Here is a 25,244-nt window from a genome sequence, read left to right on the forward strand (position 1 = left end):
TCTGAAAGCCTTTTCAAACACAAACCCACCACAGTTATTTTTCAGACATCTACATAGTATCAGAGAATCACCCTTCATACCTCATAACGTTATCATCAATCTGCATAAGGGATGTTGCTGTATAGAGTTTGCTCAGATCAGCATCTGACAGGCTTTGTGGCTTCTTCACATTATCTCCAAAAAGAACATGCCTGAAAGAGTAACAACAAGAAAAACATCCAAATAGCATCAGAGCAGCAAAGCCATGACCTGTTCAAGGACAACTAAGTCTACCAAGTCTGATAAGATAAGAATAGAAGTGGTCTACATATACATGAGGATTTTTGGGGAACAAGTACAGCTTATTTGTCCACCTCCCTTTGCAGCAAGGCTTAACAGAAACCCTAGCAGCCTCTTGATACAAAAAGGTGTTTCCCTGTTATACGGGAAAAACTGCATGAGCTGCCTCTAGAAAGAATCTTCCCAGAACAGACAACGCTAAGGATATTTGGAACAGAGGCTCAGTTACAGGGAGGGTCCTTTGGCTTCAGACCAAGCTTTTAGGTGGCTTGGGTGAGAGCACTAGCAGTTCTGGGCATAGCATCTCCTTTACCATCTGGTCCTCAAGTTTCCTCAGTGCAGATACTACGCCAGCTCACACAGCAGAAATGACTTGGGGCATTATCTTTGCAGAAAGTTATTTATTATGGACACTTGTCATAATGAGTTATGGCCCCCAGGAGAGGATGCATTTCTCTACCAGAACAAACTGCTCCCCTAACAAACAGAACAAAAGCCACAAGTTGGAAAGGGTTTTTTATTCCCTTTCAGAGAGAGCCGCAGGGCAGAGGAAGAAGGAAACTAGATTTGATTTGGGGGAGTTGCCTTGGAGCAGAAATGATTATGGAAAAAAGTTTACTTAACAGACTGGCCTTTAACCAGCATTGGCTTTTTCTGGGTTATGAATTTAAGTGGTTTTTAATGGGGGCTTACCCAACTTGACATGTTAAATCTGTCAAGTTGCCTAAATATTTGTCGATCTGGAATTAATTATGTGGATCATCCTACAGGTCAACTGCCCTAATTCCTTCTACAAGTTTTTCACACTGCACAGGAGTGTAAACAACAAACCAGAACTTTGCAAGTGACACACGATCTTAATTGGAATGGATCCTCCTTTTCCCTCAAGTCAAGTAACTTCAAATATGCACACATGAGGTACTTACACATTTATTGCCCTACAAAAAAATATCCAGAGAACTTGTGATCAACAAAGCAACAGCATTGTCTATGTCACCTGCTTAACACACATTCCTTTGTTACACAAGCACCACAGATCACAACAGCACCACAGCGATCCTACAAGTTCACTTGCACTCCTGAAAGAGCAACACTAAGTATTTTGCTGGCTACATTCTCTTTCTAGAGGAACAGCTACAAGCCAGAACTACAGTTGGACTATTTGCTTATTTAATAAGCAGCAGCCCCATATAGCAGATGCAGAAGATTCACCCTACCTCAGGTAGATGGCAGAACAAGACGTTCCTTCAATAGGGAATTCTTTGGCTAGAAGTGAAACAGATGCAGAAAACTCTACTTTGAAGCCCAATTACAGTGTTTTCCTGTGCACATCCTTGTTTATTCATTAAGCAAGTCTGCTCAGAAGGAAAAGACAAGTCCTGCTTTCTTCTAGCAAGATCACCAAAGCTTATTTGCATATTTTATTGACACAGGCTCCCTTTCACTGTTTGTTTACCTAAAGGCCACCAAGCAAGGAACTGATGTATAATCTTTGAAGAGTCTTCCTTAAAGGACCAAGAAGAGAAATCCAATACAGCAATTGACCAAATCAATACTACCAGTATAAAGTGATGTATTGCAATACCTGTGAGAAAGGATTATCTTCTTCATGTTGTCTGCCATGAGGAAGTTATAAAACCTTCTGCATTGATCCCATTGCATGAAGGTTTCCTGCGCCCTAGAAAAAACAGCATGCAGAACAATCAAAGCAGTTAAAGGAGAACTTGAAAGATCAGATTAATACACCATAACTTCTTATTGCAGCCTAGAGGCTATGTAAACAAATTTCCAGGCCTTCCCTGTCACAGCTTAACCTTCCCCAGGAAATGACTTCACTTTGATGAAGTTTGTAGTATCAGAAAACAGATCTGCAGTCTCACTTTGCACAATGCAATTAGCTGTTTGGATCAGAGCATTTAAGAGCCATCAGTCAAGATCTGTAGCACTGACAAGAAGATTTCAGCATCCTTTTGCATAAGTTGAATGTAATTTACCTAATGGGACGGCCAAGGAAAGGATTAAAACCCTGTTGTCTGTTGTGTACATCAGCTCTGCAGAGGCAAGGATTCGGGCAGATGTTTCCAATATGTGCAGGCACTATTATTGTTTTAGCTTCATTAGTAGGAGCTCAAGGAATAGACACAAGTTGCAGCTGCAAGTGGCATCAGAGTTGAAAGCTTCACCTATTCTCAAAGCAGAATAGCACTTCACAGCTTATCTGTCATTAAAACAGAATTAAAGTAATCCAGAACTCTGTGAGCTCTGCCAGATACCAGCCCTCCTTCGCTCTCTGCAGGGTCATGGGCAGGTTATAGCTTTACTCTTAGCAGGGTTTGCTGTTACTGAGGAAACACTATCATTTACCAAGCAGTCCAAAAATGCTGGGAGCAGTTAGAGTTACTGAAGTACTCCCACCATTTAAACATTAACATACCATGGAAGCTACAGCAGATCCAGCATGACTTGCAAATCATCTACCAGAGCAAAAGCAAACTATGTTTTCTTGTAGTATGCCATACTGGAGTATGGATCTTCTTTTTAAATAACTTATCTTTTTGTCTAGCCAGACTATACCTACCACATTTAAGCTAGGGCAGGGGCATGAAGGAAGACAGGAAGATTCACATTTCTTTCTTCACAAAGGAATTTAAGCAAATCTTTTAAGTTATTACAAAGTGTTCAAAGTCAACGCTGCAGTTCCTGTGTTGTACAGTGGTAATCCTAATATGAAGAGCTGCAAGCACTGAAAAAAGGCACCTTCAGGTATTTTGAGGACTGCACAGATTTCAAAGCTGAGGAATCTCCCCACAGCATGTAGCTATGGTGAAGGTGCATTCCACAAGACCAAGAAGTAGAATCAAGACTGTGCAGGCAGAGATTAAGGTATAAGGAGACATCCCTGCTTAGCCTCAGGGAACAAATTCCTCAGACTCTGTGTTAATTCATTAAACTAAGAGTCTCATTCTTCTGGCAGATCCTAGTATTGCTGCTACTTTACTATGCCCATCTACGGGACTCAGGCTTGATCGTCTGGAAAAGCTTTCATGTTTCAGATCCCTGGCTCACCCTCCTCACCACCACTTTTTCACATTCACTTCCTAAAGTTTTGAGGGATAAAGGTTGTACAAGCTACTAAAAAAAAAAAAGAATGGAATTGTGAACTAACTGGTCATGTCTATTTGGGTAATCCATGTTCATAGAGGATGAGGGCAGTTATTTTAACCTATCAGATCAAGCCCAGGAAGGCTAAGGCTTAACTATTCCACCTGGAATTGCTTTGTACCACCTCCCTCCTAATCCTATAAACCAGGGGCACCAGGCCCTACCTATCCTGTCTGTTGTTTGGTAGATATTTAGTCATATTGCTCTCTCCTAGATCTTCAGCTAATTAGCATTTAAAACAGAGATATATAATAGGTAGGGAGACACAGGATCTTAAAAGCTTTCCTGCTGATTGCCCAGTAACACATAGCAGATGTTTTTGTGACTGGAGATTTGTTAGCAGATGTCTACCCAGCAGGTGGAGTCAAGAGCTCAACAATCGACACAACCCACTGAAGACTTGCGTATCAAAGTCAGACAGGCAGCTGTTATTTCTCCACACAAGTATCCAAGAGCAGTATTGTTAAACAAGCTGTCCTTGCCCTGCTATTCGACCAGCACATTATGACATACTAGTACAGAAATCGGCTTAGGGAACAGCATTACTCACAGCAATATTCTGGAGAACAGAAATACAATATTGCAGAATTGCAGAAGTTGAACCAAGTGGCCCACAACCAGATGTGATCCTTGCAAGCCCTGTCTGATGGCTGCAGTCAAATAGCTGACTTCAGAAGGATACTCTGTGCTCCGTGCCAGAACCCCAAGACATCTAAGAACATTTTACTTGAAACAAAACAGAAAAACTGTTCCTGAAAGCATCTGTTCAGATTTTAAGAGTGTGAGCTCATGGGGACCTAACAGCAGATTATACACTCTTTTAGCAGTTATTGCATCTGATCTCAAGAAGGATTAGGTATGCTGAAATATTCCTGAAGCACATATCAACCTTTTAGTTGCATCTTAAGACTTCCAGAAAAGCTTATTTCTTTCTTCTGTAAGAGCTTAACTCTTTAAAAGGTGTCTTCAGACTGCTGAATATTAAACTAGTCTCTGCACAGCCAAGGCATCATCAGCATCAAGAATGCCAGCTCCCTTCATCAGGCAGGAAGGTCAAGTCCCACAGCAAGCCACTCACAAGGTTACCATAGTTCCACCATTTTTGTCTCCCCAAAGGGTCTTCACCCAAATACCCTAGTCTCAACAACCCCTTTTGCCTTTCGAATAGTCTCAGGGCTAAAAAACGCAGTTAAGTTACTGTAAAGTCAGCTACACCTTTAGTAGTAGTATATACGTATAGAAAGTAAAATTTGAAATTAACAGCTCACCCAGTTACACTATTTTATTCTTAACTAACTGCTCACACACGAAAAGGCAATGCATAGCGAGTGAGCCACCAGTTTTCAAGGAGCAGTGCTGTACCCAGATCCTTCATCAGTAAATCCAAGTGTAAGCACTAGGTGGAGCCGTTACAACTAGTGAAGCACTACAGCCTTGGTTTCCAGGTAGGGAACCACATTTTAAGCAGAATTTAGGGCTATAAGCCTTCTCCTCCTCACCTTCAAAACGCATAGCACAGTTCCAAGTGCCTCTCCATCACATCATCAGTGCACAGCACTGTGACACACACCAAGAGGGGAGCGTGAACTGGCAGCTGTGCCTCTTTCCAGTCTCCCCAGGAAAGAGCTGCCAGATAAGCTACTATGAATCAAGGGATACTTCTGAGAGTGATGAGAAAGTGTAACAATTGCTTGCGAGGCTGGCATTGTCTCAGCAGTTTGTCATGCTGCCTGGCTTGCCAGATTAATTACACCAGTTTTGCACGGGGAACACCTCCTCTTTAGGTGCTGTAGCAATGAGACAGAGGTAGGCCAGCTCACACAGACCAGAAGCTGTCAGCATGTACCTGTATATGCATTGTTGAGAGAAACTTTATTTGTGCTGCCAGACCCACAAAGCTTTAACTGTTCCTTCAGGAGGGCAGCATCCTGCACACTGTCCTCTGTCGCACCAGCTCAGTGCAAGAGAAGCGTCACCTTGCCCTTTCGCATGCACTCCCAGAGAAGACCAGCACAGAGAAGTCTCCAAACCTACCTCAGTGCACTGTACCCCTGGCACACGCTGACGCAGCACAGGACTCGCTCCTGGTTGGCCTGGCTCTCTCCCACATATTTGCACACAATATTTCCACCCAGGCTGAAGCCCACAACAACCAACTGGGTCTGGGGGTAGGTCTTCTTGATGTAATTAACCATGGCACCAAACTCCCAGGTGCAACCTAAAAATAAAGACAAAGTCAAGACCCATCTTCTAACGCACTGAGATTCCCGCTTCAATTGTGTATTTTAAAGTTCAGCTTCTTATCCTTTATGTCTTTTCAATAACATCATGGTTTTAAGAGCTCTGATTCACACATGTGTTCATGCATCTGTTTTATGAGTCCTGGGAACCTTAGCTCACGCCTAGTTCTGTCGAAGTGCCCAAGTAAAATGAAATTACTTGTTTAAAAATCATGGCAACAGCTAATCTGACAATCCAAACTCCTCCTTTCTAAAGCAGCTTAAAAAGCGGAGTCCAACCATTCTGAGCTTGACGTTACTATTTAAGAAGAGAGCACATCATTATCTTCCTGAGGCAGTTTGCCACTTTTGAACTTCAGTGGGTGTGCCTGGAAAGCAGCTTGCTCCTTTGCTTTCACTAAGACTGCCATGGGTCCTTAAATCCACGATGATGCAGATGGGGGATGGAAATGCAGAGCTGCTTGAAAGAACCCACTCAGTGGTTTGTTGCAGAGCCTGATCAAGCAGGCGCACTCCAGAATCCGAGGGAAAGGTTTAAGCACAAGCAGCTTGTTCTTTTAAGCCACCAAAGAGGTAAAGATACTGCAGCCATCCAGAAGATGCATACGTAACCCAATCTTTAAGGAAAGAGGGAGTTGCTCAAGAGAACTCAGGAACAAGTGGATCCGGTCACAATTGTTACTTGCTAGTAGGGCAGTTAAGAATAGCTGAAGACACCCTTAACAGTTCCAAATCCTCTATCCCTTTTGATTTCTAGGTTAAGAAATATTTCCTTATATTCAAGGAGAAAATGCAAAATTATGGTAGTTAAGCACTGTCACTTCTGTAGCTTTACCATCATACTATAAAACTGTTGCTGTTCTTTGACATTTATGTTGCATCCAGGGATCAATCCTCACATGTCCCTTTTATGACAGAAATGTGCTTTCTGGATAGGCTGGTACAAACTCCTCATATTACGATTTACAAAGCCTCAGAAGTAGTGTTTATTCTCCAGATCCAGGTTTTTTTCACATTCTGCTAAACACAGCATTTCAGCATCTCTAAAACAGTTTAAGCAGGCTGTTAAACCAACCTGCAGCTACAAGTTTTCTTTCCAAAAGCTGCCCTCTTGGTTAAGATACATGCGTAAAGCAAATCCCACTGCTAGCCTTCCCTCTTCCTCACAGGTAAGTTCAGTTTATTTCCTAAGAAATACTATAAAATTATCCTCAGACACAGCACTTGTGTTATGCCAAAGGAGGTTGATCAAGCCCTAGAAATTCTACAAGTTTGAAAATAGGTCCACAGTTGTCATAAAGTACCTACCGTACGTGAACATTCGTGGAGAAGTGAGCTCAATGTTTGGCAAGGCCCCCAGGTGATTGAGGACAGCACATCTGTACCCATTTTTCTGCGCATAGTCAACAAAAGTGCGGATATACTGCTTTTCACTGTGGTTAGCAATCCCAGGGCAGATTACCATTGTGACATCCTCTGTGCACAGAAAGAGAGGGAAGTTAGGTAAATGTCACTTCATGCAAATTAAGAGATTCACAATGATTCTATTTCAGATCCATGGGAAACCATCTACTAGAAGCAAGCTAAAAATCCTACTAGTCTGCCAAAAATCCACTGTGCAACAGGGGACTGGCAGCTCTAGTGCTACAGATGTGAAAAAGTAATTTCATGTTACAGGAGAAGAACAATTTTCTAGCCTCAGGGAAAGCTGCCCAAACAGTTCTGTAGGCACTATCTAGAGACCAAAAGTAAATTCTTCCCTTTGAAAGATGTTTTTGACATTACACGTTCTACTTTCTGACAGTCCGTTGTGATTCTTAAGTGTGTTTAAGTTTGGCAGACCATTGCTTATTCACCCACCAAGTAGAGTGGCTACATTATTTTGTGTGTTTTGCTTCCAGAGTTGGATTTAACACATCTTCAAAAGCAGCTTTGCTAAGCACAGACATTCTGATCAGCTGACATTAGCCATTCTTTGCTTTGGGGTTAATCTAATGATATTTGATCTGCTGACACTGCTCACTAGTTTAAAAAGATATCACTTCATCAACTAAGAAAGTAATTGTTGTAATTCAAATAAGCACAGTAAATTACAGTCAGGATTAGCATATGCACTTCAAATAAGCTATCGGAGTCCTACACGCAAAGCTCCGACACTTAGCAGCTCCAGCAACTGAAGTTGTGCCTCATTAGAAAAGAGCTGCTCAGATTCTCTTTAGTGATGAAGAGAACAGTAAGTGTTCTAGGGCAGCATTATACCGTGAGGATCTCTCTCAACACTGACAGTTAAGAACTCTGCTTTTTCTGAAGGCCAAAAGGGAGTCATGGGCTTTAATGAAATCAGCTACTACAGAAGTAAATTGTACTTCTGAAGTCAAGCCACAGTAACTCAGTTTTAAGTATTGCTGTTACTACTAGTGAGTTTGAAAGCCAAAATTCACTCTGAATGTATATAATTAATATTGTAAGGAGTCACCATGATTTTCTGCTTTTTCATGGTGTTCTGTTCACGTCTGGACTCCTTCATACCCTACGCACATGGAGTTTGTGTTCATGCAGATCTTGAAACATCTATTGTTAGTAAAGACTACCAACAATCTGTTTCTAAAGGGGAGATAAAGACTAATTTCTTTTCCATATGCACCAGGCTATGAAGAACCTTCTGCAGCTGGCCTCTGTTTTATGATCCCACAGCCTTAACAGGCAAAGGACACTCCTAACAAGGCTTGCCACCAGATTCTTTTTGCCAGCCTCTCACTTGAGGCACAAGTTATAAAAAATTTGTTCCTCGACTCCCCATCTCTCGCCTCAAACAGCTGATTATTCTAGGAAGGTCTCTCCTGCTGTCTGAGAAACAGGTATACAGCAAGATGGTCTTACAGCATCCACACATTCGTTGGTATTGCTTAGCAGCCCCCTTCCATCACCAGATTTAACATCTATCCTTCCTGCTAAATCAAGCAGCAGTGTCATCATCCATCCCCAGAGCACAGAATCAAGGTTAGCTATATACCGCCAGCAGCTGTTTGACTGACCTCCAATGCAGTGTTCAGACCGCGGCTCAAAGAGATCAAAGGTGGCTGTTGCTCCATCTGGCATTGTGAGGTACTTGCGAAGTCCATATGGATGTGGCGACCTCACTCTTCCCATTTTTCCATAAAGGGCAGTCTGGATATGTCCACTCTTTCCCCATATTAGGGGTGGAATGTATCTGAAAGAAGCAGTAATTTAATTGCTTGTTCCTGCTGTATTAATGACCCTTGAGAACAGAAAAGCACTCCCATAACAAATCTCCCCCCTCACTACCAAATCTAGTTACAAATATGAAACAGTTTTGCTCGTAACTGAACTGCCAGCACTGATCCTTGTAGCCTTACACAAGGGGAGAGAACGATGCGCTCTCATAGCTGAGAAATCAGCACCGATAGCAGCAGCAGCAGCAAATGCAATCCAGACATTCCTCTGTATTGAAACATTAGATGCACAAATACTTCTCACCAAATACACAAAGATCTTATACCACAGTGAGATTGGGACACTATGTTGCTAGCCAACTAAACTGACCTCCAAAACCTGTAAAGTGTTGTAAATCTGTTTCAATTGAAACACTGAAGCCTGCTGGGTTCAGCCACATGAACTTGTGTAAGTATCTGACCGTACAAGCCAGTGGCAGAAATGACAGGATTTATAAGAAGTTTTACAACACCAAAAGCTCCAAAACTTGATGGCTGGGATGATTTTACACAGAATTACTTTTCTCAGCTAAGTGAAAAACACGGTACAGGGAGATTGTGCCTCTCAAGCAGAATTAGGTAAAGCTGAGACAGTTTTAAAAGGACCTGTCAGAATTGGCCAAATTCCACTGCAGAGTAAATCCCTTTCAATATAAGAGGGGGGGGGCTCTACCAATTATGTTTATCAAGGGCATACTAAAGCCAGGTGACAAAGATTATCTTTCCTTTCCTGGCTTACTGACACTTAAACGAAAGACACAAAAGGAAACACTTACTAGCTGGAAGAGGTTAAAGGCTTAATTATCAGGTTTTTCTAGTACAAACAGAGCTGCAAGTGGTTTAACAGTAAACTTTAACTGTTGCCCATGTAGTGGTGGTGGGCAGTCACCTGGCCAATCTGCAAAGGAGAAACCGAGCCAAGCCTTAAAAAGATAGTTACATCAGCTCTCAATAGGAAAGCACAAGTGATTTGTTTAGTGGAACAGCAGTCCCAGGAGACATGCTTCCAATTACAGAGCTGTGGCCTTTGCTACACAGAGCAGGGTATCCAGAAGGAGCTTGAGAGCTGCTGACACCACCTGAGAATCCTGAAGGATTAGCAAGTCTCTGTTGTGTAATTAGGGCTTCCTGTAATTATTCCCTTCCACTTCTTGAGACCACAAAGCTGAAATCATGTTCTTTCATGTTTCTCTGTTCACAGAAAACTGGGCAGCTCAGGGCTCAGACTTACTGCTTAAGCCCATAATCCACCAGAACGTGACAAAGCTTGCTTCTGCACTCTGACACTACTTTATCCCACAGCTGGACTTTCTTCCCCACATCAGCTCTTCTGCATCATTATCTGCAACTCCCTGTTCCCCCTTCACGCTCCTCAAAAACGGCTTCCTATAAAAAATGAGAACTAGGTGAGCCTGTTTAGCAAGACAAGAGCAGTAACATGCTCCTTCATCCTGTTCTCTTCCCTCATCCACAAGAGATATTTCTTACAACCAAAACAACACAGCAGTTCATCGTACAATTTCACTCAGTTTTTGCAAGTGGACTTCCCAAAGCTGCCAACTGATGCTCATAAACTTGTACATTAGCCCTCAGTGCTTCTCAAATTCAATCACTCAACTATAAAGCTTTTGAAAATAATCTACATGAGGCCAGCAGCACTACCTTATCAGCCCAGCATCTCTGCACTGGGAGATAAGTACTGCAGGTGGGTCTTGCTAGGTGCAATGTGCAGCATGCCAGCTGTGCAGATATTCTCAAAGACAAGGGCTGAACAACCTCATACTCTGCTACTTGTAGTAGAGACGGAAAGCAGCCAGTGGATACATTCTAAGGATTCAAAGTAGATATCCATGGGGATACTGCAGTCAATGTAAACAAGACTGCACAAGAAGAACTACAGATGGTTCTGCTCAAGTCACAAAGCTCACTGCGGAGGGTTTTGAACAGCAGCTACTATGCCAGATGGAAGAAACACTGCTCTTCTAGCACAAGAAAAAGCAGCTAGCCTCACCCAGCCATTTATTTATGACCAGTTCAGGTCAGTAGCCATACTCCACACTAGATGGTGCTTGACTGGCTTTGTCTTTTTCACACAAGTCCTTTGTAGACAGGTTTTGCTAGCAGCTTTAGGGGAGAGCTGTCAAATACAAACTATAATAACAACTTGCAGGTCTTACAGAAGAGACTCAGAGGTCATTATTGTTGGATGGTTTCTTAATCTTCACGTAAGTGCATGTATTGGAAAGTGTTGGCAATTCTGCTTCTACACAGCACTTTTCAAATCAAAGGTTATCCCAGGTAAAACCCAAAGTCTGACATCCTAGGGCTAAGAGGAAAGCAATTCCTCCAGCTACAGCAGCTAAGATACACAGCTGTGACTGATTACTGCTACCACCTTGATGGAAAAAACCCTCAAGGATCTCCAAGTACCAATCCTTTCCACATGTTTATCTACAGTCCCATTTCCAGCCATAAGCTAGTCATGCAGTCAAACGGATGCAGCAGCTGCAGCAGCAGCACATCTGACAGGATGTTGTAGAAGAGGAGATTAGGAAAGTCTTCAAAGCCTCACCACTACTGCTGGAGTTTAAATGAAGAGAAGTGGCTTCAAGCATTCCACTTACCAAGAGTGTACTACTTACTACAGCCCACTTCCCCAGGTCACTGCTTGTTCCTTTGGAAGAAAAAAAATCCCCAAACTTGCTTTCAAATAACTCAGCTGGAAGTTACCTGATGTACCTTCAGCAAGTCAAACCTTTACGCCGCTTTTACATAGGGAAACAGCACATGGTTTCATTGACACGCTATTAACAAAGACTAAAATCAAAGCAGGAATTCCTGCAACACCAAACACTACGGACAAACCACATATGGGTTCCAGATTTCCAAAGATAAAACTGTGTGAAGCCCTATGGACAAAGGTGCATTCACTGCTTGCTCACTTCAGAGTGCACAAATTAGTGTCTTGAGCACCCTATGGACCAAGGAGACATGCTCAACATTTTACATGAACTCCAGTCAGTTGTTCAAGCATCATGTTGCACGCAAAGACACACCAGCGTTAGTCACTCTGCATGGATAAATACTCAAAGGTCAAGTGCCAGCATGAGTAATGCGCAGACAGTACTCTGATGCAGAGATTTGTTACTCCCACTCAGTCTTACTTAAACACATTAAATATATCTCTGCAGTTTGCACTTAAAAATAAAGCAGTTAAAGCTCTGAAATACACATACAAGTGTTAGAGGAGAAGCTTCTTATCTCACCTATCTTTTCCTTTACTACTGCCCATCAGCCTTTAAGCAATAGGCTTATAGTGAGACAGATATCCTAAAATCCCTTAAGTATCCAGGCTCTAGGAGACTGAACATCACAAGACTTCAACAGGGAAGGAGAAAGTTTCCCAGACTGCATAGGTCTTGCATAATAAATGGTAAAACTAAGACAGATTAAAACTCACCTTAGACTGATGCAAAAGGAATATCAATAATACAAAAAATATTAGACTTGCATTTACCAAGACAAGTTGCCAATTTAAGCTGCTACAAAACCCTACAAAGCCTTGTCAGGAACAAAGTCATGCCTCTATATCACTGCATTCCAGTAAGAGTTCTCCTCAGCTGATGGAGAAGTGTAACTTTGCAAAGCATCTGTTGGACTGTTTCTGTTGACTCTTCTTTTGGCAATGGACAAATCTATTTTTGAAAGTCTTGCTATGAATGATTTCTATCTACATCTTTAAGAGAGATAAAGTCTACAAGAACTATTATGCCAAGCACTGGCATAACAGTGCAAGGCTATAGAGGACTGAAGGACAGGACATCTTTTTTATCCAGGCTGCATGGACTTGCAGCTTGCTTTTGGTAAAGCTATTCAAAGACAAGGGCATAGAAAGAACTCTTCAGTCATGGAGGTGCATAATACCACAATGGTGAGGAAAAAAAAACTAGCCAGAAATTACAAAAGTCTTCACCTCTCTGAAAGAATAGATCAGATAATATAACTTCAATAAAGTTTAGATTAGGTGAAAAACAACTCCAGAGATTTTCATACTCAATTCAGCTGGAAAACCTAACTATCCAGTGCTCATAGCAATAGCTAGCACAGATTGTTTTGCAGTGAAACCCAACATTCTTCATGGCAAACAGCTGAAAAGATGCTCCCCTGAAACAATCATCTTGCAGGCAGAAAAGCATGTACTCAGACTATTTTTCTTATGGCTTGCCTTAACAAAACAAGCTCAGCTGGGTATGACACATGGAAATACGAGCTAGATATCATGCAGACTGAGCAGCTAAGTAGTATTCAGTTTAAGGATCATTCAAGCATTGCCCTTTGGATTTTATATTAAAAACCATCACTACTACTAAATTTAACCATGTCTTCCAACAACATCACTCAAAAGCAGGCAGCTTCCCTCTGGCATTGACATGAAGGAGACAAGGAAAGCGTTCAAGAACATGACAGACCGCAGTTTCTCTATAATGCCTACAATAAACCAAAGGGTTTTGAAAAGCAGTGTACTGCAGAGATTATGCCAGTAGAGCAAATTTCACTGCACAGAGATGATTCACTATGCATTTCTCAGCATGGCCCGTTTCAGTGAAGCTGCTCACAGATGTACAAGCGTCCAGGCACATGTCCATAAGTTAGTATTTTCCACAGTTGTGCAATAGCAGCTTATGGATGACAGGAGCTGAGCAGCCACCTGAGTGGCAAACAGCAGTCAGGAAGACCTCTTGCCGAAGAGGTTTACGCATGCCCATACAAGGATGAGGACAATGTACCACAATAGCACTGACAAGCAAGTACCAATAACATAGGAGATCTGAAGGCTTCCCAGTCTGCTCCAGATCCAAAGACTTTTAACTGACTCATTTGTCTCTCTTGGTTTGGTCAGTTGCAATAGATATCAGAGACACCGACTAAAGACAAATATTTGAGGGAGGTAGTTAGGGCTGCCAGTAGCCAGTCCTATAACTTCCAGTAAGAGGACTCTACAACATAAGGCAGACAGAACTGGTGATGCCAGTTACTTATTATGGAAGCTGACTTACACAGCACAAACAGCACAGAGTTCAGTCTTAACTGGTTAAGTGAACTCAGTTACATAAACCTGCTCACAAATGCTAACAATTTAACTCCAAATGCTGTGTTTCAGCTGCGCAGCACAGCCCCATATCTTCATAGGTGGCTGTCCACAACAGTGCCTGAAAGCAAGAGAACTCCTAAATGTTTCACAAACACTCTCCTAGCATTTTAGTATTAAAAACAATTCCAACATGTGATTGTAGATTAAGTTTTAGCGGTTTTCAGGCAGCAGGATTATGATTTTAGAGCACGTACATCACCCAGTATGCAGGAATTTAGGAAAGCAGCAGCTGTATAAGCAGCTCACACAAAGCACATAAAAACTGTGCTATTTTTATTAGCAAGCATCAGCATTCAGGTCCTCAAAGATCTGAAGTGGAAGTTCAGCAACAGGCTTATTTCTGGAGCATTACTTCATTTCAGCTGAGAAGATTAACACTTTAAACATTAACTCTTCCATCACCTTTATGTTCTGTAGCACATTGGATACTGATGGCAAGAAGGCAGAATCTACAACTTGTCTGTGTCAGGGGACACTAAGAACAGCCACCTGCATTGCAGCAGGTGAGTCGTTATTTCTTCCCCCTTCACAGGGCAGTATGGAGGTATTTAAAGGATGCTTTACAAATCAAAGCTTGTTTGAACCTTGTCCTTTATTTGATACTAGGGAATGCAGTTTGAATTCCAGTCAAAAAAACTCACCTACAAGTCTGCAGGGTTCAACTCTCTCCCACTTACATATACAGAAAGCAGCTTTTTTTTTTTTGCATGAGTTCAATATGATGAAGACACAGCAATATGCAAAACAGCAAAAATTTAAAGCTGCTTACAGAGCTTCCGTGTCTCCTGAGCCTCTGAAAAAAACTAAAATAAGTGGAGTAGAATTGCTTGCTGCCCATAGAAATCATTTGAAGTCAGAACTATTTAAAAGTACAGACTGGCCTCCTTGGTTCAACCATCTCCTTCTCAATTTAAGTAGCTTTTATTTACTAAAGTGCCTCCTCCAACTTCAGTGACTACAAGAAATTCTGTCAAAACAAGGCATGACTATTGTAGCACATCTTCCTTGCTGAAGGGAGCTGGAGAACACAACACTGCTGCCAAGGCCACAGCAGAGCACTTCACAAGGACTCAGACCCCTAGGGCTGTTTCTGTCCTTAAGGTCAATGCTTTGACTTACCAACAGGGAACCAACACTCTTCTCTACCTCTGAACACATTCACGTGCCAAAGCTTCAGCAGTAACACTATCCTAGTTTATTATTCTTCTAGAAGTGTTACTCCCAGGGCAAAACACTACAGAGCTGACAGGAATCAAACACCGTTTGCTGTTAGGTGTAGGAAAAGAACAGTGAAAAGCTTGAAGGCAGCTTTTGTGACTCCTTGCAGCTAGGAAAAAAATGACAGTGCAAGAGTCTTCTGGTACCAAGCCACCTGCTTATCCAGCATAGGTTACTGTGCAAAGGATAAGAAGGATCTAGGCTGGATCTTCGATGGTGTTTAATGATGGCTTGGCAGTCATTTTCCTCAATCTTTGAGGCACTTTCCCTTTTTAATGATAAAAGTGTGCAGACAGCAAGGATAACTTCCAATGAGGGTAACGCTTGTGTCAACTCTACAGGAATAAAGATACACACGCACTTCATCACAGAAGAAACTAGGAACAGCCTAAAAAGAAGTCTCTATCCCAGCCCAAGCACTGGCCAAATTTATCTTCAGGAATCAAAGAGCCAATGCTGCATTTCTGTACAGAAGCAGATGCACAAGAAGCAGACGGCAGACTTTCTGTACCAACTTGAAAGACAGGAAAAGGAGACAGGTGCAGGCAAGGGTTAGACCAGAGTGCTGAGGGCACCAATAGTTGTGCTGATTTGCAAAAGCTTCCACACACGAAGCAGTTCTTTGAATGAAAAAAGGGTCCGATCATGCCACTCCACTTGGTAAGCCAAAGTACAGAGCTGGACAAGGGGAAAAGTGAAATACAGAGGTAAGAAAATATGAATTCTAAAACAGTCTACTGCTTACCAGCGTTCAATCGATATGTAGAAAGCTTCTAGCAGTTGAGAATTGTAAAAAGCAGTGCTAACATCTGCAAGTACAAGGTACCTGGCACGCAGCCATCTCAGGCAGTTTTACTATCCAAAGCTCTTAAATTATTCATCCACAACCACTCAACTTACTGAACACACCACAGTTACAATGTATTGAATAGGTCCATAGGTGAGGAGGGTGCCATGACAAGGAAATAAAATCCAAGTGTTCCTCCTCCAAGTACTTTTGAGCAGCTGCACAGATAGAATAACTTTGCTTATTTCTGCTTCCTCCCTGCCACCCTTTTTTCCTAGCAAAACCCTCACCCCTTCCTCCTTTAAGCACAACAGAGAACGAAAGCCTGCTTACAGCTGCACAGAGGATTTGGTCTTAAAACAGATCTTACAACAAACCCAGTACTGATACAACAGGAGGAATTACTGGACTACTTATTTTGCTTTCATTGTAGAATCTGAAAAGAGCTGCTTAATCAGCTTTCCTAACACGCTGAATAATAAGCAAGTAATCAAAGCTTTGCAAGATTTTTCAGTGGGGTATGGCATAAGCTGTTTTCACATTATTTTTTTTTTGCTAATTAATCCTACAAACTATTTCATGCACAATTGCAGGAATGTAAATATATTTGTTCCCCTTTTAGTCTCCAGGTGACTTTCACACCTGAAGGCAGGATTTCTTTGATTTTTTAAAAGCTTTCTGTATTAAAAAAAGTCTGTGATAACATCAATAGAATCACAAAAATTCATATACACATCATCCTACACAGCTGTCTTTGCTGTAAACCCTTTCAATCCCCAACAGTAATTATAATCTGGCCTCCCCTACCATAAGTACACAGGTAACAAGGCTGAATGATTACACACTGACAGATTTTGTTGTCTTTTGTTTCAGCTGAGTTTGTTTCCTGGGGTCATGCAAGACTTTCAAGGAAATGTTCTGCCCCAGAAGCACAGGTTGGAAATCCCTGCTACGATTTCCAGAGAAGCTGGCAAGCCTGAGCTCTGAGCTAATCCAGGGAAAGCAAACAACCCAAGATTGTGCACACACAGCACTAGGGTTCTGCAAAAAGCTCTTCATTCCTGCAATTAATGCACAACTGATGTATTGCAATTTTTGGATATGTTCTGTATTCTTACTCCTTTGGGAATGCTTTGTTCTCCATCGGAAAGTCAAAACCATGCCTCTACTAGAGCAGCACTAGGAGCTTGTGCCATGAGAACAGAGCTGAAATAGGAGTAAAATGGACTCTGAATTAGTGTAAAATCCCTTTCCAAAGATGAGCCTAACACTAATACGCCTTCAAGGCCAGTAATCAGCACAGCTTCATGCTTGCTCTCTCAGCAAATAGAGACTTGTCCATCTGGAGTGCCGACACTGAGATGACAAGTGTCTAAGATACCAAGTAACTAGAACCTCCTTAGTGTTGTTTTTAGGAAGCAACTGCTTTGCAGTTAAGGCACCAGACATAATCAAGAATCCAATTTCAATGCTCAGTTTCACACACTTGTTACTACCAAACTCAAGACCACATCAGGGTATCCTATCTGTTTTGAATTGGAGCCAAGAGAACTCTTTGTTTCCTCTAAGAGTTTAGAGATCCTGTAGTCCAAGATCTTACACCTTATGTAATCAGGGCACCCAACACTGCACTGCTAAAAGCCTTTTATCTCCCCTAGAATAACTATCATTAAGTCAGCTTGACTTTTGAGATCCAAAAGGAAGGTTCATGCAGCTGCATGGAGATAATCGACGTATTTAGATTTTCTAAATAGGACTTGCAAGTTTTCAAACTGACAACAGACAAGCAATGCTATAATCAAAGTCCTTGTCCCTCCAAAGCCTCATGAAATTGTGGTAAAAGCTTCATATTACTGGTGAAGTTAAGGGCAAGCTGCACCAATTCTAGAGGTTCTAGAATGGAAGGTGAAGGATCAGCCTGCTCAAATACACAGCTGACATGAGGTCAGTTTGAAAGTGGATTCAACAAGCTAAAAGCTGGCCAATATGTTATTACTTTATGAAACTAATTACAATGCTGTGCTCTACTCAGTAATACATTTCATTAGTCTTCAATCAACTTAAGGCACTTCAAATAAAAGTAGGCACTTTAAAACTAATAGCCATCCCTGTGTTCATTATAACTGGATGGACACACCACAAAGTTCCCTTCCTGTGAGCCCTGACAGATTTCTTCCCTATTAGAAAGGGCAGTATGTGAACAATAAGAGCGTTGACTGCGACCATTCCTCCCCCACTTCCAGACAGTGGGCTGTATAGTACAGTATCAGCACACCGCTGCCATAGAGGGGCAAGGATGACTTTTTCCATACACCCACAGAGCACCCTGCATAACAAGACTTGGTCCTAAACCCAGGTACCTGAGACACTAACAATGAAATGCTTGACTTAAAACAGGTTTATTTAATCAAGAAAATACCCTGACATTGATTTGCACCCAGGTTAATAAACACACTAGGCAGAGAAATGGTCAAATGCAGCTCTTTTCCCTATAACACAGGTCAACATGGAAAAATATTCTACTTACTCTTTGGTCAAAAGTGGGCAGGATTTGAGTAGAAAGCGGGCCAAAGCAGAGTCCTGGTAAATGAGTTCAGGAGGGGCAGTTGGGCTTTTTAAATTCAAGCAGCGAACAATAACATACAGAACAGCAGCAACTGCAGCTAGCTTCACCCCATCAAAGACAGCCGGCAGCTCAGGCGTTTCCAATATTGCACTCATTTTGAGCCTGGAGATAAAAAAAACAATATTAAAGCTTTTTGCCATATACTGTTGGATATGAATAGACATTTCCATGTTATAAGACTGTAGTGACCAATTAGATCTGGCAGCTAGCACTGCTACAAAAACCCTAGCATACCAACTCAGATTAGCAACTTTTATCATGAAAGGAAGTTTATTTTGTACTGCTTTAAAGACCTTGGCCACCACAAGAAATAGAAACCGGATGATCAGTTGGAAAGGAGATTACTCCTAATCAGTGCTGCGCTAGAATTGCAGCAGTTTCAGGTGTCAAACCCTACAGTCTGCAGAGAGTCAATACTTTCAGGATCTCTGCCAAGACTATCCAGCTCAAATAGAAGCTGAGTGAAAAGCCAGGCCATAAAGATACACCAGCAGCACTGGATGTGTGTTTCTTCCCAGATGTACAAGTCAGACTTGAAAAGGAGAACTTTAAAAAACTGTGCTACCTCCTCAGCCTGAATTTTGCAGCTCCACAAGAATAGTGGTACTAACTCCTGCATGTAGCTAAGGTGGTCACTTTATGTACCACTGGGACCAGCATTTCTTTTAATTCAACATGGTTCCACAGCTGAAGATGGTCTAGATTAACATCTAGATTTTGAGGACTTCAGAGCAAAGGAAGTAAGGCAGGGGAGAAAATTTAAAAGCCCACAATAAAACAGTATCTGTCCAGCTTGAAATCTAATTTTTAAATCAATCCAGTTTCTTCTGAATATATGGTTCAAAGAGCTGGCTGCAGTTATTACAGGGATATTTCATCCATATTGAAGGGGCAGGTTTTTCTCTGGGTCTTTCCTCAACCACACAGGTTACTGAAGTAAGTTAGAAATTGACAAATGAAGTCTTACCAATGTCACTTTTTCTTCAAACAAGAAATAACCGCCTCTCCTCAGTAGAGCTGTCACCGCCTGGACCCACGTGCTACCCCAGCTACCCTGCGATGGGAGGAAAAGAAAATTGATTATTACTGACAAGGCTGCATCTCTCAACTGGAAGAGAAGAACGCAAGTTTATACAGAGTTCCCACTGGACATATTACAATTGATTTGTTTATTCAGTCATAACCACTTCAACGTTGATTCATCTGCAAGCTTCTTGCCTGTGCACCAATTCCAGACTAGATCAGTCACCTACAGCACGTTAGTTCATCAGCAGTATGCAAATACACCTTCATGGATAGAGATAGACAAAAAGTTACTGCAACCAACGCAATTTCAGAGGAAAGCCAAGCTATGAACTTCCAGAAGACCACACAGTCACTATCTTTGCAAGACAGTGACGTCGTTCCCAGTTACAAAACCTACCCAAACATCTCCATATTTAGAAGACTAGAAGTGAGAGATTACTGTTCTTCCCAACTTTGTGCAATATCTACACTGTTATGTAAGCGTGAAGCCAGTCTGAAGTCTCCTGCTACTTTTACTCAGGCTTAGCAAGGCAGCTCACTCTGCAGACAGAAGCTTGTAAACAGCCTTTGCTTGTTCCCACACTTGCTTTTTTGAGAAGTTACAAGATATCACACTTCAAGATGGTGAGAGCCACCAGGAAGCTCAGATACAGCTGTCCACCTAATTAACACCAGCATATGCATACACCAAGGCCCATAAGAACAATTTGCTGCCAATAAAATAGCTTTCAGCCCACATCATAAAAAAGATAAGCAACATTTACAATTAGAACTGGATCACCTACAGGCACAACAAACCAATAGGGAATTAGAGCTTCCAAGAAAAATCTCCAGAACAGTCTGCTCTACCACAGCTGCTGCTTACAACTCTGAAAATACACCAGCTGGACAGGCCATACCAAATCCTTACTCTCTTTCCTAGCAGGAAGGCGAAACCCCAGAAGTACTTTCTGTACTCAGTGCAGCTACACCAAAATCCCTTGGAAGAAAACAAGTCTGACATCAGCTATTGATTAACAGCATGCGGGAAAGCTCCAAGCTTCTGCCACCACAACCATCTGCGTTGCAGGAGAACAGAGGGTGAGGAAAGCAGACACATTTAATACTGGACAACTCTAAAGCTTTTATTTTCTAATTCTGAGTTTCACAGTAGAAAGGAGAGGAGTGGGCTACAAAGCACCATGTAATCTCCTATCAGGACACTACATTGGCATCATGTGTCTCCACAAAAACCTCGAGAACAGTGTTTAGCTGTAGTATATTACCTCTCTTCCATACTTCATACACTTACACCAACACTACTGCCAACTGCATGAAAAACAACAGGCAAACTACAGCAACAGCTTCTCCAGGGAAGGTACAATCAGCAGAGGGGTGGACCAAGCTCCTGAACTCAAGGACAACCAGAAGCTCAAACAAGTCTTCCCCAACTGAAGCTCCGAGTAGTCCTGTTGGCATCTTTCTTTCACCACTTTATTTAAAAAATTAGATAACACTGTTACAAAGCTTAGCCATGACCTCCCTGCCACCTGGACTTTAAGTTAGTTTGCAGTTTACAGCTTTCACATTATTAGTGAATTAGTTAAAAATAAAACAGGGCATGATTAGTCATTAGCATTTTGTACTAGTGAGTCAACATAACTGATCCAACTAAGCTGGATCTCCGAGTCTTCTCTCGGACCTAATTTTCAGATTACAAACACACTACATCTTTTCTGATACTTCTATATCTCATTCAGCCTGTCGCTACCCTAAAAAGCATCTTGGAGTTACTTCCAGAAAAGAGTCAGCTGTTGGTAGCAAGATTATGCTTTGACACCTATGAACTAGTGAACTAATATTTTCCCCTGTTAGACAGTCTAAATACACATTCACTGAACATACACCTCAAACATGCTACAGGTTCACGTACTTGTCAGGATCTTTACCTAACAGCTTAGTCTGCGTACAGCTAAGAGAGTCAGCACTGCTGTTGCCCTGTGGATCCAGCTGTGGCATTTCAGGTACTTTGAGCACCTGGTATTTCTGAAGATCTAAACAACCTGTTTCAGCCAGGACAGCTTTGCAGGGGCTGAGCCAGAGCACTTTGCTCTAAAATTTTAAGTGTTTAGCTTACTGAAATGGATTTGAGAGCTCTGCCTCTAATCACATAGGACAAATGTAACCCTATTTACAAGCAGGGATGAGGTCACCTTGCTTCTGTTTTGTTAAACCCTTTTTGCATTGACCTTATAAACTTGTCCGTTTACGAAAAAGGACAGACAACCAGTGTTGAGCCCATCAATTTTAATCTCAAATTTCCTCTAAATGGGTCAGCATTAGTATAAACAGACAAACATTTGTCCTTTTCTGTATACAGAACATTATATTCTCTTTTAGCAGAGTAGACAAAATTAGCAAGAGGCAGTAAGTATATCACTGGAAGCAATCAAGCCTGCTTTTTCATCTCTCCCAGGGTTGGAGATCTACGTTGATGAACACAAAGCAGTTGATGCTCCTGGGGCCAAGGATGTTAGTTTGAAGCACCTTAAGTATACAATTCCTTTTTAAAAACTCATTTAAAGGCATGACAGCCCCAAAAACTGACAGTCTTTTCAAGCGATATTCTCAAGTCTCATTTGTGACTGAGGACTAATTTAAAATCAATCACTGGAAACTAAGTGCTGCATTTGTGGAGTCTTTTCATACGCCTTTTCATCACAGAATAAAAAAAGCTGAAAATCATGTTACAGGAAGCACTTCAGCACTGCTGTTAGCAGAGGCCAAGTCATCTGTACAAGCATAATGAGAAAAATTAATGTCTCTCCTTTCCAGACAGAAATAAGAAATAGAAAGAAGTACAAAAAAAGCCATTAGAACAACAGCAAATTCCTTCTGTATCTTTTCAAAAACATTGCATTTGGGGAAAGCAATCAAAATATTTACTTGTAGAGTACACGCAGTCACAACTGATAACAAATCCAAGACCTGTACACGTTTCTGTTCAAGGTTCCCTGGGGAGAGGAGACTCTGCCAGGGACAGAAGTCACTTCACCCTGTGACTCAACACAGAACACATAGGATTTGGTAGTTACCAAGCACTACAGCTCCTCCACCCATGCCAGAGCCTGACTCAGTACACTGGAAAGGCAACATTAAAAAAGCAAAGACATTCAAGGAAGCCACTCCCTAGGGTCCTTCCCTCAGGGCTTTTAATGAGCAACTGAAAGCCAGGCAGACTCATTTTCCTGCAGCATTAGAAATGCTTTGGGCTAAAGTGAAGATGAAGCTGTACGGAACTGCTCACAGAAAAAAAGTGAAGGCAGCCTCTTTAAAAGGTGTTCCACTAACAAGATATTTTATGTTCCATGACATTCACTGAATAATCTTGAAGGAACACATTTACAGGAACAGCAGTTTGATACAAAAGCCTCCTAGATGCCCTTCAACCAGTCATTCTGGCTCACAGGGGCTTTCAGAGCTGAGCTGGACACCAGAACACTGCAGCATACCTGGCCAACACTGAAAGCATTTAAAAATCCCCTTTTCTACCCTTTTACAGCTTCTACCAAGTAGTGTAATAACCCTTTCCCGCTAACATTTGGAAGAGCCAAAGAGGCTATTTCTAGACAGAGAAAGCAAACACATTAACTAATTTCAGACAGTTCTTGGACTGGTTTCATTTGTTTTGAGCGCCTGGTTGGGGAATTAAACTCAGAGGAGGTCTGCTAGACAAGAGGAAAACAAAGGACTCCAAAGAGATGTGCCTAGGCAGATTCAAATCAGAAATAAGTTATTCCCCCCCTAACCACTGACAGGGGAAGAAGCACCGTTGTTTCACTGGAGTTAGTTCTTTAGGGAACATTCACAGGGAATTAGCTAACGTTTCTTCAAAAAAAAGCAACACCAGAAGTTATCGACCTGTTGCTACCAGGTATGTTACTTAGAACCACACCATGGAGAAGGGAACTTTATTAAGAAAGGGATGGAAAGTCAGAGCACTATTGAGCTTTTTAAAGAAAGCCAAGTTCCATGCCAGCATATTATTCGAATCAAACTCCAGGAAGTGTACAGAAGCATAGCATACTGCTGAGCTTTCAATGGTTTGAATGCAGATGAAGATATTTAGAGACCACCCAGATGAAAACTAACTTACCTAGGGGATGTATACACCTGGGAAAGCCTCTGAAGCAGTGTGATTGATGGGAAAGGTTATCAGACTAAGGTTCTGTAAAGCACCGGAGGACAGTTTGAGGTTACACAAGCTACATGAGTACAGGAATTCATACAAGAGGAATCAGGAAAAGCCTCAAGCTTGATAGCACAGTCTCATATCCTGCCTTTTACTCGGCACTTTTTGTGTAAAAGATGCTTTCATTTTTACAGAAAAAAAGCATTAAGGTCTCCAAAATACTTACATCTGTATAATTCTCTGGGGCTACACACCAGTACTATGCCTTATCAGTTTAGGTGCAAAAAGCAAGGCAACACACCACTTATTTTGAAACTGGCATTTAACCACGCCAAGCTTACCCCAGGCATAACCTCCTATAATCTTTCTTGGTAGCTCAGAAGCAAGCTTTGAGATCATCTCAATGTATTGCTCAGTACCTCTGGCCATTTAAAACAGCCAGTTAAGTCTCAGACCTCGAAGCATACAGGGCATAATTAAGAATTAGTTGAGTACTTCAAGCACTTAAGCTTCAGTTTCCAGGAGCTGTGGCCATGAGACAAAGCACAGTCCTCACCAGCACCATCAGGAGCCTGGCAAAACCCACTACAGTTCTGTTGTCAAACATCTGACTGATTTTTATCTCCGAACAAAAAGGGCACACTGACATGTCCCATCACAAGGATGCTTAAAAGGACATTACTTGGACAGCACACAAAGTCCTTGGTGCAAATCCCTCCTCCTTCTGCTAGAGCCAGGCCAGGAGTTGGCTGGTTGGCAAGTATGCAAAGAGCAGGTACTGTTTATAGTATGCTCCAACAATTTTTTTTGGCTGTTGGCTTCATTGGAATTTGATCTTTCCATCAGATACAATACTTGGCTCCTACACTAAATTTAGAGGTACTGTGAGGTTACAGGGACAAAGTTCATAGCACGAGGCACCATCAGCACAGCCAGAAAGACAGGTGCCTTTAACTGGAGCCCCCCCCACCCCTTTTGACTTTGAGAAGCCCTACACCTTCAGAGCAGAAGCCAAGCACCCAACAGGGCTGAGTGTATGTGCTGAGGCAGCTTGCTTGAGAAACCACCTGAGAACAATACTAGAGCCAACAGGGCCAAAGACTCTGTAGGTCTTTCACTTCCCCAAGAAGGCTATTTTACAGTTTAATAAGCCTTGGATTTCACTTTTCTTACAACTACAGGAACCACTTTTACTTCACAGTATAATTTTTAACTGATCAAAATGGTTCTACTGCATGACAGGCAGCTTTCGTATATTATCTAATAAGGTGGTTGTCACATTGACTTCTCTTGTATGTCAACTTACCTGGTTCCTGCTTGTCACAGATGGATTGAAAAACACTGCATTAG

General features: G+C 41.9%; 2 protein-coding genes across 4 annotated transcripts in view; one reads left to right on the forward strand and one right to left on the reverse strand.

Annotated features, from left to right (window-relative positions):
- The window catches only part of MFGE8 (milk fat globule EGF and factor V/VIII domain containing), a 115,514-nt gene that overhangs the window by 60,499 nt on the left and 29,771 nt on the right, over positions 1-25,244 (forward strand). The gene's annotated exons all lie outside the window — the stretch shown is intronic.
- Positions 1-25,244, reverse strand: part of ABHD2 (abhydrolase domain containing 2, acylglycerol lipase) — a 38,985-nt gene that overhangs the window by 4,346 nt on the left and 9,395 nt on the right. For 2 of the 3 annotated variants that reach the window (XM_054078072.1, XM_054078073.1), the window contains exons 2-8: positions 19,665-19,751; positions 18,599-18,799; positions 8,717-8,892; positions 6,990-7,157; positions 5,476-5,659; positions 1,865-1,957; positions 81-191 (exon numbers count right to left, since the gene is read on the reverse strand). In XM_054078072.1, the coding sequence (XP_053934047.1) occupies positions 81-191; positions 1,865-1,957; positions 5,476-5,659; positions 6,990-7,157; positions 8,717-8,892; positions 18,599-18,792 (926 nt within the window). In that variant the 5' untranslated portion in view covers positions 18,793-18,799; positions 19,665-19,751. Of the gene's footprint in view, positions 1-80; positions 192-1,864; positions 1,958-5,475; positions 5,660-6,989; positions 7,158-8,716; positions 8,893-18,598; positions 18,800-19,664; positions 19,755-25,244 lie in introns of all 3 variants that reach the window. The other variant, XM_054078074.1, reaches the window with a different exon arrangement.

Source organism: Cuculus canorus, chromosome 12 (genome assembly GCF_017976375.1).
Source record: "Cuculus canorus isolate bCucCan1 chromosome 12, bCucCan1.pri, whole genome shotgun sequence".
Taxonomy (NCBI): Eukaryota; Metazoa; Chordata; class Aves; order Cuculiformes; family Cuculidae; genus Cuculus; species Cuculus canorus.